The sequence below is a fragment of the Myotis nattereri genome (genome assembly GCF_964212035.1).
Source record: "Myotis nattereri genome assembly, chromosome: 2".
Taxonomy (NCBI): Eukaryota; Metazoa; Chordata; class Mammalia; order Chiroptera; family Vespertilionidae; genus Myotis; species Myotis nattereri.
In genome coordinates this window covers 140,147,241-140,162,273 of record NC_138076.1, presented here as the reverse complement: position 1 = coordinate 140,162,273, position 15,033 = coordinate 140,147,241, and the positions used below count along the sequence as shown (strand labels likewise).

General features: G+C 39.8%; 1 protein-coding gene across 2 annotated transcripts in view; it reads right to left on the bottom strand.

Moving 5' to 3' along the window:
• The window catches only part of PPP1R12A (protein phosphatase 1 regulatory subunit 12A), a 163,363-nt gene that overhangs the window by 68,782 nt on the left and 79,548 nt on the right, over positions 1–15,033 (bottom strand). For both annotated transcript variants that reach the window (XM_081083374.1, XM_081083375.1), the window contains exons 3-4: positions 13,905–14,023; positions 797–956 (exon numbers count right to left, since the gene is read on the bottom strand). In XM_081083374.1, coding sequence (XP_080939500.1) covers positions 797–956; positions 13,905–14,023 — 279 coding nt within the window. The remainder of the gene's footprint in view (positions 1–796; positions 957–13,904; positions 14,024–15,033) is intronic.

Below are 15,033 nucleotides of genomic sequence, written 5' to 3'. Positions count from 1 at the left end.
TACTGAGGAGAGGGAATAAGAACATGACATCAGAAACACAAGAGGAATAAAAGCAATATAAAGGACACAGTAAATTTGGGTAGGGCCAGTCTTATTTCCTTTCACATACACATAACAAAAGCTATGCATTAAATTATTTTTTTCACTTAGTTGCCAACACCTTTGTATTGCATAAGTAAAAAACAAATAAAACCCACAAAAATTTGTGATATAAAGAAACTTTGCTCCAAAAAAAATTTGCTGATCAAAATATATCCCTATATAGTCTAAGTTGCTTACAGTTTGATATTTAATATTATGCTAATAGCACTTGAGACCCAGAGTACACAGAGTAAAAAGAAACTATTTTAGATAAATTACATGTTAATAAATATTCAATAGAAACCAAACTCTTAGAATTTTGAGAATTAAGCTCTCAGAATATATAAACAGAAATATGTTAACATATGACATTGTTCTTAGTCTCAGAAACCAGAGTTTGCCAATCTGGGAACCCCAAAATGACTGTAATAATTTATTAGCCCAGACGGTAACAGATAATGGTCGTCTGATACTTATTTACTTACTGGAAAATTGCAACTAAAGAAACAAATGTGAAATAATAAAAATTTGAGAGTGAAACAACGTGCTTTAGAAAGAAAGCAATAATATTCAAGGTAGTTTTTCCTCTGTAAAGTAATGTTAAATAACTCTTATAAGCTGTTTTGAAATGTTTGCAAGGTATCTTAAGAAAAGGAATACCGAACAGAAGAAAACAAATCAAAGTAAGAAAACAACTGTGAAAAGTAATACTTACTTTAAAACTTCTGTATAGCCTTTAGCTGCTGCAACATGAAGTGCTGTACCTCCAGATTTTGCATGCCGGACATCATTTATATGACCACTATTTAGCCATTGTCTTGCATCTCTTAGCATTATCCGTTCTTCTTCCTTTCGAGCTGCTTCTATATCAACACCTGATAAAATTAAAATTTTTATTTTTCTTCACATAAAATGTTTTTCTATGTTGGAAAATAAAATTTTCTAAAACATTTTAAGTTTAAATAAAAATTAGAAGTGAAATTTTATTTTTGAAAAATGGGCTGCTTATAACAAACTGGTTAAATGAAAAATGTGGGAATATTGTGGATATTTTATTAGACTTCTCTGCTGATTACTTAGTTTTTGTCCCACAATATTATTTTGGCTCTCTTTTTAACTTTTCTGATTTTTCCTTTTGTTTTTAAAATGTGAATATTTACGTAGGTATATCATCTCTTGATAAAAAATTTATTTTTAATCAATCATACATAATTAAGCCTCATATTCCTATATACTGCTTTAACCAGTTTACTAAACACTTCAACTTGGAGGTGCTGTCTTCATCTAAAATTTACCAGACCTTAAAACAGATTATCTAACAAACACCCTTTCCTTTTCCAACATACCTACATTGTCCATACCATTAGTATTAGTTTTATAATTTTAATATGTAGATATTCATTAATTTAAAAGAATTTACTAAGCACTGTGCTAGGTTGAGATAGTAAGAGTGGGAAGAACTCAAAAGGAACAGGATACTCTATTCTTACCTTCAAAGAGATCAGTATCCTGAGAAAAAAAGTAAAATAGAAAAGATAATCCTGAAATTTATGAATGAGCTCATGTCTTATAGCTTCATCTGCAGGCTATTTAACAATACATTAACAATCTTACTAGAGAAAAATATTAAAGTTAAAGATAGCGCTTTTTTATCTTTATCCCCACTGTGTGGATGAGGTGGATGAGTGCCTGATACAAAGTAAAAAGGATCAATAAGTAAATGTTTACTAAATGAATAGAGTAAATAAATAAGTATAAAATCACACACAACACACACATGCATCCCCTCAGTTAAGATATCTCCTATAAATCAAGATATATGTATCCAACTATCTATTCAGGATTTTTCATCCATCCATCCATTCAATATGTACTGAGTGTCTAGTATATGTTGGCTACTTTATAAGTTCCTATGGGTATAGAAGTGAATTTATGTGGTAGAAGATGATACATCTGTGAAGAAAAATAAAGCAGAATAGAAGGACAGAGGGTAAATAGAAAGAGGTATTATCTCATATGAGTTGGTAAAGAACAGTCTCTTTGATAAGGTGGTATTTGGAGCAAGAAAAGAAGTGAGTGACAGCTATACTACAACATGGGAGAACATTTCAAGCAGAGGGAAGTAGTAATAGGCTCTGAGACAGAAACTTACTAAGAATGATCTTTTGATTAGAAAAATCAGGGTATCTACAATGAGCAGGGTGATACAATATAACTTAAGAGGACCATTTAAACTAGAAAGTTAAGAGTAGAAAATGAAGTATTAATTAGAAAATTACTGCAATAATCCAGGGAAAAGGTTATAGTTACTAAAACCGGGGTGGTAGCAGTGAAGTTAGTACAGAGGTTAGATTTTGGGTTCTTCAATAAAACTGATAAAATTTGTTGTTAGTTTGGATGTAGGAGAAAAAGAGAAGTCAAGGATAAAGCAAAGGTTGTTAGCCTGAGCAATCTGAAAAACTAAGTTTTTAATATGAACAATTTAAAGTTTGAGATGTCCCAATAGACATTTAATTGGAGATATCAAGTAGTCAGGTGGATATCTGAGTATGGAGAACAGAAAAGAGGTCAAGATGAGGCAAATGATTTAATCTATATATATAAAACGCCAGCGACCATAACACCGTAACGATCAGAACGACCAGTTGCTATTACGCCCACTGAGGCCAACGAACCGACCAGATCGGGGCTGGGGCTGGCCGGCCAATCTCCTGGGGCCCTTCCCTCAAGCCGCCCTGCCCGATTGGCCTCTCCCTGACTGAGGGCAGGGTGGCCAGCCACCACCCCGTGGCCTTTCCCCCAGCCAGCCCCACCCCACCCTGATCGGTCCCCAAACCCTCCCCCCCCCCGGCCTGCCCCACCCCTGATCACCCCCCCACCCCAATAGGGGGCGGGGCTGGCTGGCCAACCTCCTATAGCCCTCCCCCTGGCTGGCTCCACCCCAGATGGGCCACCACCACTCTGATCAGGGGCAGGGCCGGTGGGCGAACGACCTGCGGACCCTCCCCCCAGCCAGCTCCGCGCTCAATCGACCCCCCTCCACTCCGATCAGGCCAGCCAACCACCCATGACTCCTCTTCCAGGCTGCTGACCCCTAATTGCCCCCCCATTGGGGGGTGGGGCTGGCTGGCCCACTGCCCCTCTCAACCACAGCCATGCCCTGATCAGCCTCCACCACCCCGATTGGCCCACGGTCGCTCCTCCCAGCCAGCTCTGCCCCCCACACCAATTGGGGGCGGGGATGGCTGGCCTACTGCTCAAAGCCCCTCCCCGCAGCCAGCCTGGCCCTTACCGGGCCCTGATCAGGGTGGGCTGGCTGGCCAACGTCCCACCATCTCCTCCTCCTGACAGGCCCAGCCCCAATCGGACCCCACCTGTGCACGAATTCATGCACTGGGCCTCTAGTATAAAATAATACGCCATGGGTACCTCAACTCAATGCTAAAGTCTTAACTCAATTTCCCCACGCCAAGCTTCTTGCTGTTTCTCTCTCTCTCTCTCTCTCTCTCTCTCTCTCTCTCTCTCTCTCTCTCTTTTATGCTTTTATTGATTTGGGAGAGAGAAAGGATGGGAGAGGGCTAGAGATAGAAACATCTGTCAGCTGACTCTTGCATACCCCCTATTGAGGATCCAAACCCACAACCTGGGCATGACTAGGAATCGAACCAGTGACTTCTTGGTTCATGGATCAACGCTCAATCACTGAGTCACACTGGCCATGGCCTGCTGTTTGTCTTGTATTTACTATGCTAGGTAACAATATTTGCCCAGCAACTTGGAAGACATCCTTAATCCATCCTTTTAATAAGCAGATTTTGAGATGCCATCCCCTTTTTATGGCCCCCTATCACCATTCTTAGCTCATATCTTATGTCTCACACTTTGACTACTAATACTGGCTTTTAACTCATTCAGCCTCAGTCCCTTGCGATTCATTCCCCACACCAATGTCACAACAGTTTTGCTGTACCAAAATATAATTATTTTGTCTCATTTTCTATATAAGTTGCTCACCTCCTATAAGACAAAGCTAAAGTTCTTTGTAGCATACAAAGCCTCTTATAGCCTGGTCTCAATGCTTTCTTAGTCTCTAGTCTAGTCTTTCTCTTCTATCATCACATAGTGTTGTAACCATCTAGATCTCTTCCTGGGTCCCTGGGTGCATTATGCTTGTGTGCTGTTGTACAAGCTTTATCCTCTACCTGGATTGTGCCCTTCTCTCACCTGCTTAACAAATTACCATTTATCCAAGACATAGCTAAACTCTTAAAAAATAAACCATAATTGAAAAAAATATTTTTAAATCCCAAGATTACACAAGTACAGGCAAAGTCATCTTCAAACTAAAGATTGTAGTATCTCATTACCACATTTGAAAGAAACTTGCAATAAAGAGTTTCCAAATAGATTTTATAAAAACAATCGATTGTTTTTATATATGTGTAAAGAACAAAGCCTATTATAATCTTTATTTTAAAAGTATCACCATTTCCATAATAAAGTAATTTTATATAGTAAAAATTTCCTACCAAAAGATAATCAGCCCATCTTATTTAAGATGTCTTCTAATGTTATTCAGAAAAAAATTATAATGCTGCATTAAAACACATTAAGGATAACTTTTACTAAATGATTTTTCTCAGACTGATTTTTTCTTATGCTTTATTCTTTTACTATATATTTTAAAACAGGAACCTCTTTATTATCTTTATCCCTTTTTTGCCTTTACCATATCAAACATTCTGAGTTTTACGTCCTTTACTATTCAAAATTTCTTCTGAAAAACAAACAAAAAACACCTACTTATGTCTAGATTTATCTAATTTCACCTTGTTTACCTAATTACAAAAAATAACTTTTTTGCTTCCAAATAGTGCTTTTATATGAATTATATAAAAACAAAACAACTCGAGTTTAAAACTCAAGTATATGTAAAGGGAAAGTTCTTATGCTTAAGAAACTCCAATTAGCCCAGCTGGCGTGGCTCAGTGGTTGAGTGTCGACCCATTGAACCAGGAGGTCACTGTTCGATTCCCTTCCTGGTGAGGGCACATGCCCGGGTTGTAGGCTCGATACCCAGTGTGGGGCATGTAGGAGGCAGCCAATCAATGATTCTCTCTCATCACTGATGTTTCTATCCCCCTCTCCCTTCCTCTCTCTGAAATAAAAAAAACACACCAAAATTTAAAAAAAAAGAAACTCCAATTAGAAAAAACTCTTCTCTCATTCTTAAAATTAAAAAGAAAAATACTGATTAGAGTTATAGACCCTGCTTATTAGTTCATTAACATTTTTTTAAAAAACCTTCATAGTATTATATATTACAACACTTGTTTTATAATTCTAGTGCTTCACCTAGTGACCTTGAGAAAGCTGTAAATTCTTTGAATATCAGTATAATGAGTTAAGAACAGGTACTAAAACTAGACTGCTAAGTTTCAATCCCTGATCTGTCATTTATTTACACTTACTAGTTTTATTTTATTGGGCGAGACACTTAAACTATGCTAATATTCAGTTTCTTTACTTGTAAGATAGGGGTAATAAAACTACCTATCCCATAGGGTTGCTGTGAGGATTAAATTAGTTGATGTATGTGAAGTGCTGATCAGGAGTAAGCACCAAAGTGTTAACTACCATTATCAGATCTAAAAGTCTATGATTCTGCTTCTCTCTCTCTAGCTCTCTCTCTTTTCTTTTTTTAATATTTTTTTTGATTTTTTACAGAGAGGAAGGGAGAGAGATAGAGAGTTAGAAACATCGATGAGAGAGAAACATCGATCAGCTGCCTCCTGCACATCTCCTACTGGGGATGTGCCCACAACCCAAGTACATGCCCTTGACTGGAATCAAACCCAGGACCTTTCAGTCCGCAGGCCGACGCTCTATCCACTGAGCCAAACCGGTTTCGGCTCTCTCTTTTTTTTTTTTTTTTTTGGTTAATCCTCACCCAAGGATATCTTTCCATTGATTTTTATTTTAGGTTTTTTATTTTTTATTTTTTTTGGGAGAGTGAAAACAATAGATATTAAAACAAAATTGGGTATATTATAAAGTGATTAGACTATTTAACATCTGTCATTATTATTTAAAAACAATAAATATTAGATTGAAATGTAGCCAAATCTCTTAGGTAAGAAAAAAAATAGAATTAAGCTGTTTTTGGTCAGTCAAGAGATATAAAAATTAACTTGTGTCCCAGGAAAATTATATTAAAATATAAACTAGAAATAGGTTTAGCTACTGTTCAACTATTACTACTTTTTTTTTTTTTTTTAATTTATTTTGTTGACTTTTTACAGAGAGGAAAGGAGAGGATAGAGAGTTAGAAACATCAATGAGAGAGAAACATTGATCAGCTGCCTCCTGCACATCTCCCACTGGGGATGTGCCTGCAACCAAAGTACATGCCCTTGACTGGAATCGAACCTGGGACCCTTCAGTCCACAGGCCGACGCTCTATCCACTGAGCCAAACCGGTCAGGGCATCTATTACTACTTTTTAAAAATTTATATTTATTGATTGATTTTAGAGAGAGAGGGTTGAGGAAGATCAAGAAATAGATAGATCAATTTGTTGTTCCACTTATGCATTCATTGGTTGTATGGGCCCTGACTGGGGATCAAACCTGCAATCTTGGCATACCGGGATGACGCTCTAACCAACTGAGCTACGTGGCCAGGGCCAATCATTACTACTTTCAAAGGAAATTTACTTAAACATTAACTAGTTATTGATCAAATATATTATCCTATCTAATAAAAGAGAAACATGGTAATTGGCGTATGACCACTACCCTTCTCATTGGCTAATCAGCGAGATATGCAAATTAACGGTCAGCCAAGATGGCGGCCGGCAGCCAGGCAGCTTGAAACTAACATGAGGCTTGCTTGCTTCAGTGACGGAAGAAACTAACGTTCTCCGCCTGCTTTGCCGGCCTCTGAGCTTGCAGTTTAAGAAACATTGTAACAAATATGGAAGCTAAATAAAACCCCAGAAACCTGCTTTCAGCGAGCCCAGGATCTCAGAGCTGGAATTATACAGTGTTTCGATTATAGAACCGAAACAAACCAGATACCTTCTTTCAGCAGCAGAAGCCTCAGAACTGGAGCCAGAGCTAAAGCTGGCCCAGAATAAAAAAAGAAAAGAAAAAAAGGAGCAGTTGGGAGCTTCAGTCACAGCCTGAAAACAGCCCTCAGCCCCTCACCCAGACTGGCCAGGCACCCCAGTGGGGACCCCCACCCTGAAAGGTGTGTGACCAGCTGCAAACAGCCATCATCCCCTCACCCAGGCTGGCCAGGCACCCCAGTGGGGACCCCCACCCTGATCCAGGACACCCTTCAGGGCAAACCAGCCGGCCCCCACACGTGCACCAGGCCTCTATCCTATATAGTAAAAGGGTAATATGCCTCCCAGCACAGAGATCAGCGGAGCTGCGAGGCCTCCCGGCACTGGGATCAGCGTGACAGGGGGCAGCGCCCAAACCCCCTGATCGCCCTGCGGCTCTGTGTGTGACAGGGGAAGGTGCCCCAACCCCCTGATCAGCCCTGCTCTGTGCCTGATAGGGGGGAGCTCCCCAACCCCCTGATCGCCCTGCGGCTCTGTGTGTGACAGGGTGCGGCACCCCAACCTCCTGATCGGCTCTGCTCTGTGTGTGACAGGGTGTGGCGCCCCAACCCCTCCCCCCCACGGGCCCTGCTCTGTGTGTGACGGGGTAGAGCCATATCCTCCCCATCGGCCCTGCCCTGAGTGTGACAGGGTGTGGCACCCCAACCCCCTGATCCGCCCTGCTCTGTGTGTGACGGGGCGGTGCCCCAATTCCCCTATCGGCCCTACTCTGTGAGTGTCGGGGGGAGCTCCCCAACCCCCTGATCGGCCCTGCTCTGTGTGTGACAGGGGGAGCTCCCCAACCCCCTGATGGGCCCTGCTCTGTGCGTGACAGGGGGGAGCTCCCGAACCCCCTAATCGACCCTGCTCTGTGCGTGACAGGGTATGGAGCCCCAACCCCCCTGATGGGCCCTGCTCTGTGAGTGACAGGGGGAAGCGCCCCAACCCCCTGATTGGCCCTGCTCTGTGCGTGACAGGGGGTGGCGCCGCACCTCCCCATCGACCCTGCTTTGAGTGTGACAGGGGGTGGTGCCCCAACCCCCCAATCAGTCCTACCCTGAGCGTGACTGAGGGTGGCATCGCAACCTCCCAATCCGCCCTGCTCTGTGCATGACAGGGGCGGCACCCCAACTCCCCAATCGGCCCTCCTCTGAGCCCGACCAGGCGCTGCACCTAGGGATTGGGCCTGCCCTCTGCCACCCGGGAGCAGGCCTAAGCCAGCAGGTCGTTATCTCCCGAGGGGTCCCAGACTGTGAGAGGGCACAAGCCGGGCTGAGGGGTCCCCCTTCCCCCCGAGTGCACAAATTTTTGTGCACCGGGCCTCTAGTAATAAGAAATAAGAGCCAAAAGAATGACTAAAGAATTTTAAAATATTAAATAATAACTTTCATACCCAGATAAACAATTTGAGAAATATTATCACTACCAGAGATAATATTTAGGGTGCTCTTTTTATAATTATTAAAATGTATTAGAGAAGTCCCTATCTTTTGGTTTCTTTGGAATATAGTTATGCTATATAAAATCATGTATTCCCATTATGTAAAAAATAAACATCATTACATTTTCCAGGAGACATTCTTAATAAATATAGTCTGGGACAGTAATGAAGAGTGTGAGCTAAAAATATCTATCACACTCTTTGGGACTGAACAATAGCACCACTTCCTACCCATATGACTTTGGGCAAATCACTAAGTCTCAATTTCTCATCTGTAAAATAGGAATAATAGTAGTATTAACTCTTAAATTGCTGTGAGGCTGAAATAAAATGAAATAATGTACACAAAGCCCTTTGCTTAATGTCTGGCATATAGCCAACATTTAATAAGAGTTAGCTACTATGGAGTAAAGACAGTCTCTTTAACAAATGGTGCTGGGAAAACTGGACAGACATATGCAAAAAGATGAAACTAGACCACCAACTGACACCATAAACGTGAATAAATTCAAGGTGGATAAAAGACTTAAATGTAAGGCATGAAACCATAAAAATCTTACAGGAGAACATAGGCAGTAAAATCTGACATATCACATAGCGATATATTCACAGATACATCTCCTAGGGCAGTGGTAGGCAAACCGCGGCTTGCAATCCACATGTGCCTCTTTGGCCCCTTGAGTGTGGCTCTTTCACAAAGTACCACGTGCGGGTGCGCACATACAGTGCGATTGAAACTTCGTTGCCCATGCGCAGAAGTCGGTTTTTGGCCTGGGCGAGTCTATTTTGAAGAAGTGGCATTAGAAGAAGTGGGGGGTGTCTGTCAGTGGGTCGGGCGGGCAACGGGATATGCAACGTGGGGGAGGCGCCAAATATCAACAGTACTTAAACTATATAGGTAGGTTAATAACAATGTACCTACCTATATAGTTTAAGTTTTTAAAAATTTGGCTCTCAAAAGAAATTTCAATCGTACTGTTTATATTTGGCTCTTTTGACTAATGAGTTTGCCGACCACTGTCCTAGGGCAAAGGAAACTAAGGAGAAAAGAAACAAATGGGACTACATCAAAATAAAAAGCTTCTGCACAGCAAAAGAAACCACCATCAAATTAAAAAGGGAACCCACTGAATAGGCGAACATATTTGCCAATGATACATCTGATAAGGAGTTAATATCTAAATTATATAAAGTATTCATACAACTCAACAAAAAGACAAACAATTCAATTAAAAAATGGGCAGAAGACCTGAATAGACATTTCTCCAAAGAGTACATACAAATGGCCAAGAGACACTAGAAAAAAATGCTCCAAGTAACTAATCATCAGAGAAATGCAAATTGAAACCACAATAAGATATTACCTCACAACTGTCAGAATGGCTATCATCAAAAAATCAACAAACAGCCCTAGCTGGTTTGGCTCAGTGGATAGAGCAGCCATGGGCAAACTACGGCCCGCGGGCCGGATCCGGCCCGTTTGAAATGAATAAAACTATTGAAAAAAAAGACCGTACCCTTTTATGTACAGATGTTTACTTTGAATTCATATTAGTTCACACAAACACTCCATCCATGCTTTTGTTCCGGCCCTCCGGTCGAGTTTAAGAACCCATTGTGGCCCTCGAGTCAAAAAGTTTGCCCACCCCTGGGATAGAGTGTTGGCCTGCGGACTGAAGGGTCCCAGGTTTGATTCTGGTCAAGGGCACAAGCCTGGGTTGTGGGCTCGATCCCTAGTGGGGGGCGTGCAGGAGGCCACTGATCAATGATTCTCTCTCATCATGGATGTTTCTATCTCTCCCTCTCCTTTCCTCTCTGAAGTCAATAAAAATATATTTTAAAAAATCAACAAACAACAAGTGCTGACGAGGATGTGGAGAAAAAGGAACACTAATTCACTGCTGCTGATGGGAATGCAGATAGGTACTGCCACTATGAAAAACAGTATGGAGTTTCCTCAAAAAATTAAAAATGGAACTTCCATTTGATCCAGTGATCCCTTCTGGGAATATATCCTAAAAAACCGAAAACACCAATCAGAAAGAATATATGCACCCCTATGTTCATAGTAATGTTATTTACAATAGCTAAGATTTGGTAACAGCTCAATTGCCCATCAGATGAGTGGATAAAAAAGCTATGGGACACTTACATTATGGAACACTATGCAGCTGTAAAAAAAGATGGATACCTTACCCTTTGAGACAGCATGGATGGACCTGGAAAATATTATGCTAAGTGAAATAAGCCAAACTGAGAAAGACAAGTATCACATGATCTCACTTATTTGTGGAATCTAATGAACAAAATGAATTGACCAACAAAATAAGACCTGACGCAGGGAGGCACGGAACAGACTGATTTGGGGTCGGGGGGATGAGAAGAGATAAAATAAAGAACTTACATGCATAGACCATGGACATGGGCAATAGGGTAGTGAAGACTTGAGGGGGCAGTATGGGCTGGGAGGGGGGGGGGCAAAGGGTGGGAACCTGGGAGATACCTGTAATACTCTCAACAATAAAAATATATTTAAAATGTCAAACACACACACACACACAGAGTTAGCTACTATTATTAGTATTAGTTCTTCCCTTTTCAGTTCCAGGGTCATTCATCCACTATTTCCCGGAATTCTCTCTCATGTATTATTCTCCCAGATTTACATTTTCCACTCTGACATCTCCAAGTTCCAATAGTACACCAGACACTGTCCTCTAGAAATGCTTTAGCCACCACAAACTCAGTATGTCTCAAAACAAACTCATAAATCTTCTCTTTCACCCCACATTTTCCCATATCAATTTGAGCCATCACTTCTTACACTGGAAACTTCAGTAAGCAAATGATTTTTTTCTATCTCCACATTCAATTCTTCAACAAACTGTTTTAATTTTACCTTAATATTTTTCTCAAGACAGCCCTACTTTCCCATCTTAAATGTAATAATTTGGGCCCTTATCATCTGTAATATTTAAGAGCCTTCTTCACCCCCCCCATTTTAATTCATTGCCATCAGCTTTATTACTAAAAACCAAATCCAATCAGGTTAATTTTTTGCTGAGGTCTTTGTTGCATCTGTTTATGCCTACCAAATATATATCCTCACCATCTGGCTTGAGCCCTATCTTTTTCGGGCTCACCTCCAGCTCTTACTAATCCCATCCTGACATTCTATCTCCATTACAATTCTAATGAATTCTCCACATATGCTATATCTTCAATTCCTTTTCTTTGCATATATTGGTAGCTCTGCCTGACATGTCTTTTCTGTCCATTGCCTCCCTTCTCTGCCAAGCAAACTCTTTCTCAAATGTCATTGTTCTGAAACCTTTCCTGACCACTACAGTTAGTCACAGCCTTTTCTGTTCTCCCACAACATTCTGTTTCTATCTATATTTTACAAATAGCACACTGCACTGTGAAGCTCTTTTTATATATTTGCCACTGTGAAATTCTTAAGAACAAAGATTGCCTTTTTTTTTTCCTTCTTCAATACCCAGCACTCAGAACATCTGCTGGCACATTAATCAATACTGAATGAATCATTACAATTAAAATCAGCATTGCTAACAGTTTCCCTTATATAAAAGGGAACCAAAGGCAAGAGGTTTTCAGTATATCTCCATACCTTTCTTAGTTCATAATAATTGCTAATATTAGACAGTACAAAAAGATTTATTTTAACCAGTTTTCCAGGAAACTGTTAGATATCTGGGCACTCATCAGGGCAAGATGGCAGATAAGGTACCCTTCTTTTTAGCTTGTGATGTGTTATATACTTCCAGCTCTTCAAGTGTTGAAGATCCCATTACTCCAAAATGCCTGCCTAGAGCCTAGTTGTTAAAAGCTCTTCTGTGTACTTATTCAAGCTTCAGTTTAAGACAACTTTTCTAATGTGTGTCCTATTCTCCTATTATCTTCAACCACTTGTTATAATGCCTCAATTCTATTTAGGCATTTAAATATTTTCTCAGTTTTAGTGCCTAAGATTTTTCTTTTTAAACAACTGAAGAGTCATTATGCATTTCCTTAATCCCAAGGAATAAAAATCTCTTTTCAAGGAACTGGTTTAGCTTCTATGCCTTTAACCCTATTTCCTGATGAATCACATTTCAGCAGCAGTCAACCTTCTAAACCAGTGGTTCTCAACCTTCCTAATGCCGTGACCCTTTAATACAGTTCCTCATGTTGTGGTGACCCCCAACCATAAAATTATTTTTGTTGATACTTCATAACTGTAATTTTGCTACTGTTATGAATCGTAATGTAAATATCTGATATGTAGGATGTATTTTCATTGTTACAAATTGAACATAATTAAAGCATAGTGATTAATCACAAAAACAATATGTAATTATATATGTGTTTTCTGATGGTCTTAGACGACCCCTGTGAAAGGGTTGTTTGACCCCCAAAGGGGTCGCGACCCACAGGTTGAGAACCGTTGCTCTAAACCAATATTCATACCTTTTCTTTATCCTTTAACCTTAGTAAAACACATTTCTCTTCTGATAATACCCATTTAATCATTGCCACAATGACATATAGTGGGAATCACTATATATGATTTATATATATTCACAATTTTAATTGTAGTAAAATACACAGAACGTAAAATTTGCCATCTTCAATAACCATTTTGAAGTATAGAGCTAAGTAGTGTTAAGTACATTTATATTGTTGTGTAAACCAATTTTCTTATGTAATGTGGCTCACTGTTACTTCTGTGTCGTCATCTCCTTCCAGCTCCTTCCTTGTTCTGCCTGTTCCAGTCACACTGGTCTACTTGCTGCTTCTCTGAATACACCAGGTACCCTCCTATCTTTGCATTGGTTGTTCTCCATGTCTGGAATGTTCTTTCCCCATAACCACATAATTCAGTCCTCACCTCATTCAGATTTTAGCTTAAATACTACCTTATCCGTGAGAACTTCTTGACTGCTTTATTTATATTTACAATGTGTCACATTCATCCTATGTACATCTTACCCTTTTTGCCTGTTTTATTTCTCTCCAAAGCTCTTAATAGCATATAATTTTATGCCTGATTCCACCACTTACGATACCTCTTTCAACTTAAAAATATTAAGATACAGAGCTGAGAAACATGTATTTTTTAAATAGAATCATACTGCACATTAGGTAAGCTGACTCCTCCCTCCAAATTATAATTGTCTTTCAATGCCAACAATTATTTTACTAAAGATGTATCATGTTCTTTCTAAAACAGTTGTAAATAATTATTTTCCATTTAGACTGCTTTTACACTACCTTGCCGATTAACTTCATTTTGAAGTAGCTCTTCCATTGCCTCCTCCTCAGCAATATCTAAAGGCGTGTCACCTTCACTGTTGACAGCTCCTACATGTGCTCCATGACCAATCAAAAACCTGTAAAATCAAAGGTAAGATGGTTAAGCAATGATACTGAAATAAGACTAAATACATAACAATGAGGAAAACTATGTAAGAGCAGTCATAAAAACCAAGAGTAGGGCCCTAGCCAGTGTGGCAGGCTCAATTTCTGGTAGGGGGCATGCAGGAGGTAACTGAAAGATGTCTGTCTATCTATCTATCTATCTATCTATCTATCATCTCCCTTCCTCGCTTCTAAAAATCAATAACATATCAATAACATATCTTAATGCACCAAAAAGCCAAAAAACAGGATATGTATTCAGTTCTAAAAAACTACAGTAGAGCATATTTTCTTTTTTTTATATTTCTTAATTTTTCTATAATGTACATACATTGTATAAAAAATGCTGATTTTAGAGAGGAGAGAGAGAGAGAGAGAGAGAGAGAGAGAGAGAGAGAGAGAGAGAGAGAATGGTTGCCTCCCATATGCACCCAGACTGGAGAGTAAACCTGCAACCTAGTCATGTGCCCTGACAATTGACCGGCAACCCTTTTGGCATATGGTCTGACACTTCAACCAACTGAGCAACTGGTAATAATTAGAAAGTCTTACATGGGATCATTTCAAACTGTCTCCACTAAGGTTTTTCATTATCTCCATACTGACTGGTTTCCTAACTGATCTCCATGCTCCCAGTCTTGTGCCATAAGCAATAGTTCTTAACTTGGGGTCCATGGACGGAATTCAAAAGACCATTTCATTGACACAGATATCTTAAAATATTATTTATGCTCACCACTATTTTGAAATTAAAATAGTCATTAGACCACCATTAGACCTTTTTATTTATTATGTTACTAAAGAAGCACATATGTAACTATACCACAAATGTGTTTTTTAATACTTTGATAAATGAAATTCAATATAATTGGTTTTCACTGTAGTTTGTATTTAATGCACCCAAAGCACAATCCTCAGAAAGTATCCACAGGACTCATCAAACCTGCCAAAAGGGATCCAGATACAAAGGTTCTCAATCACT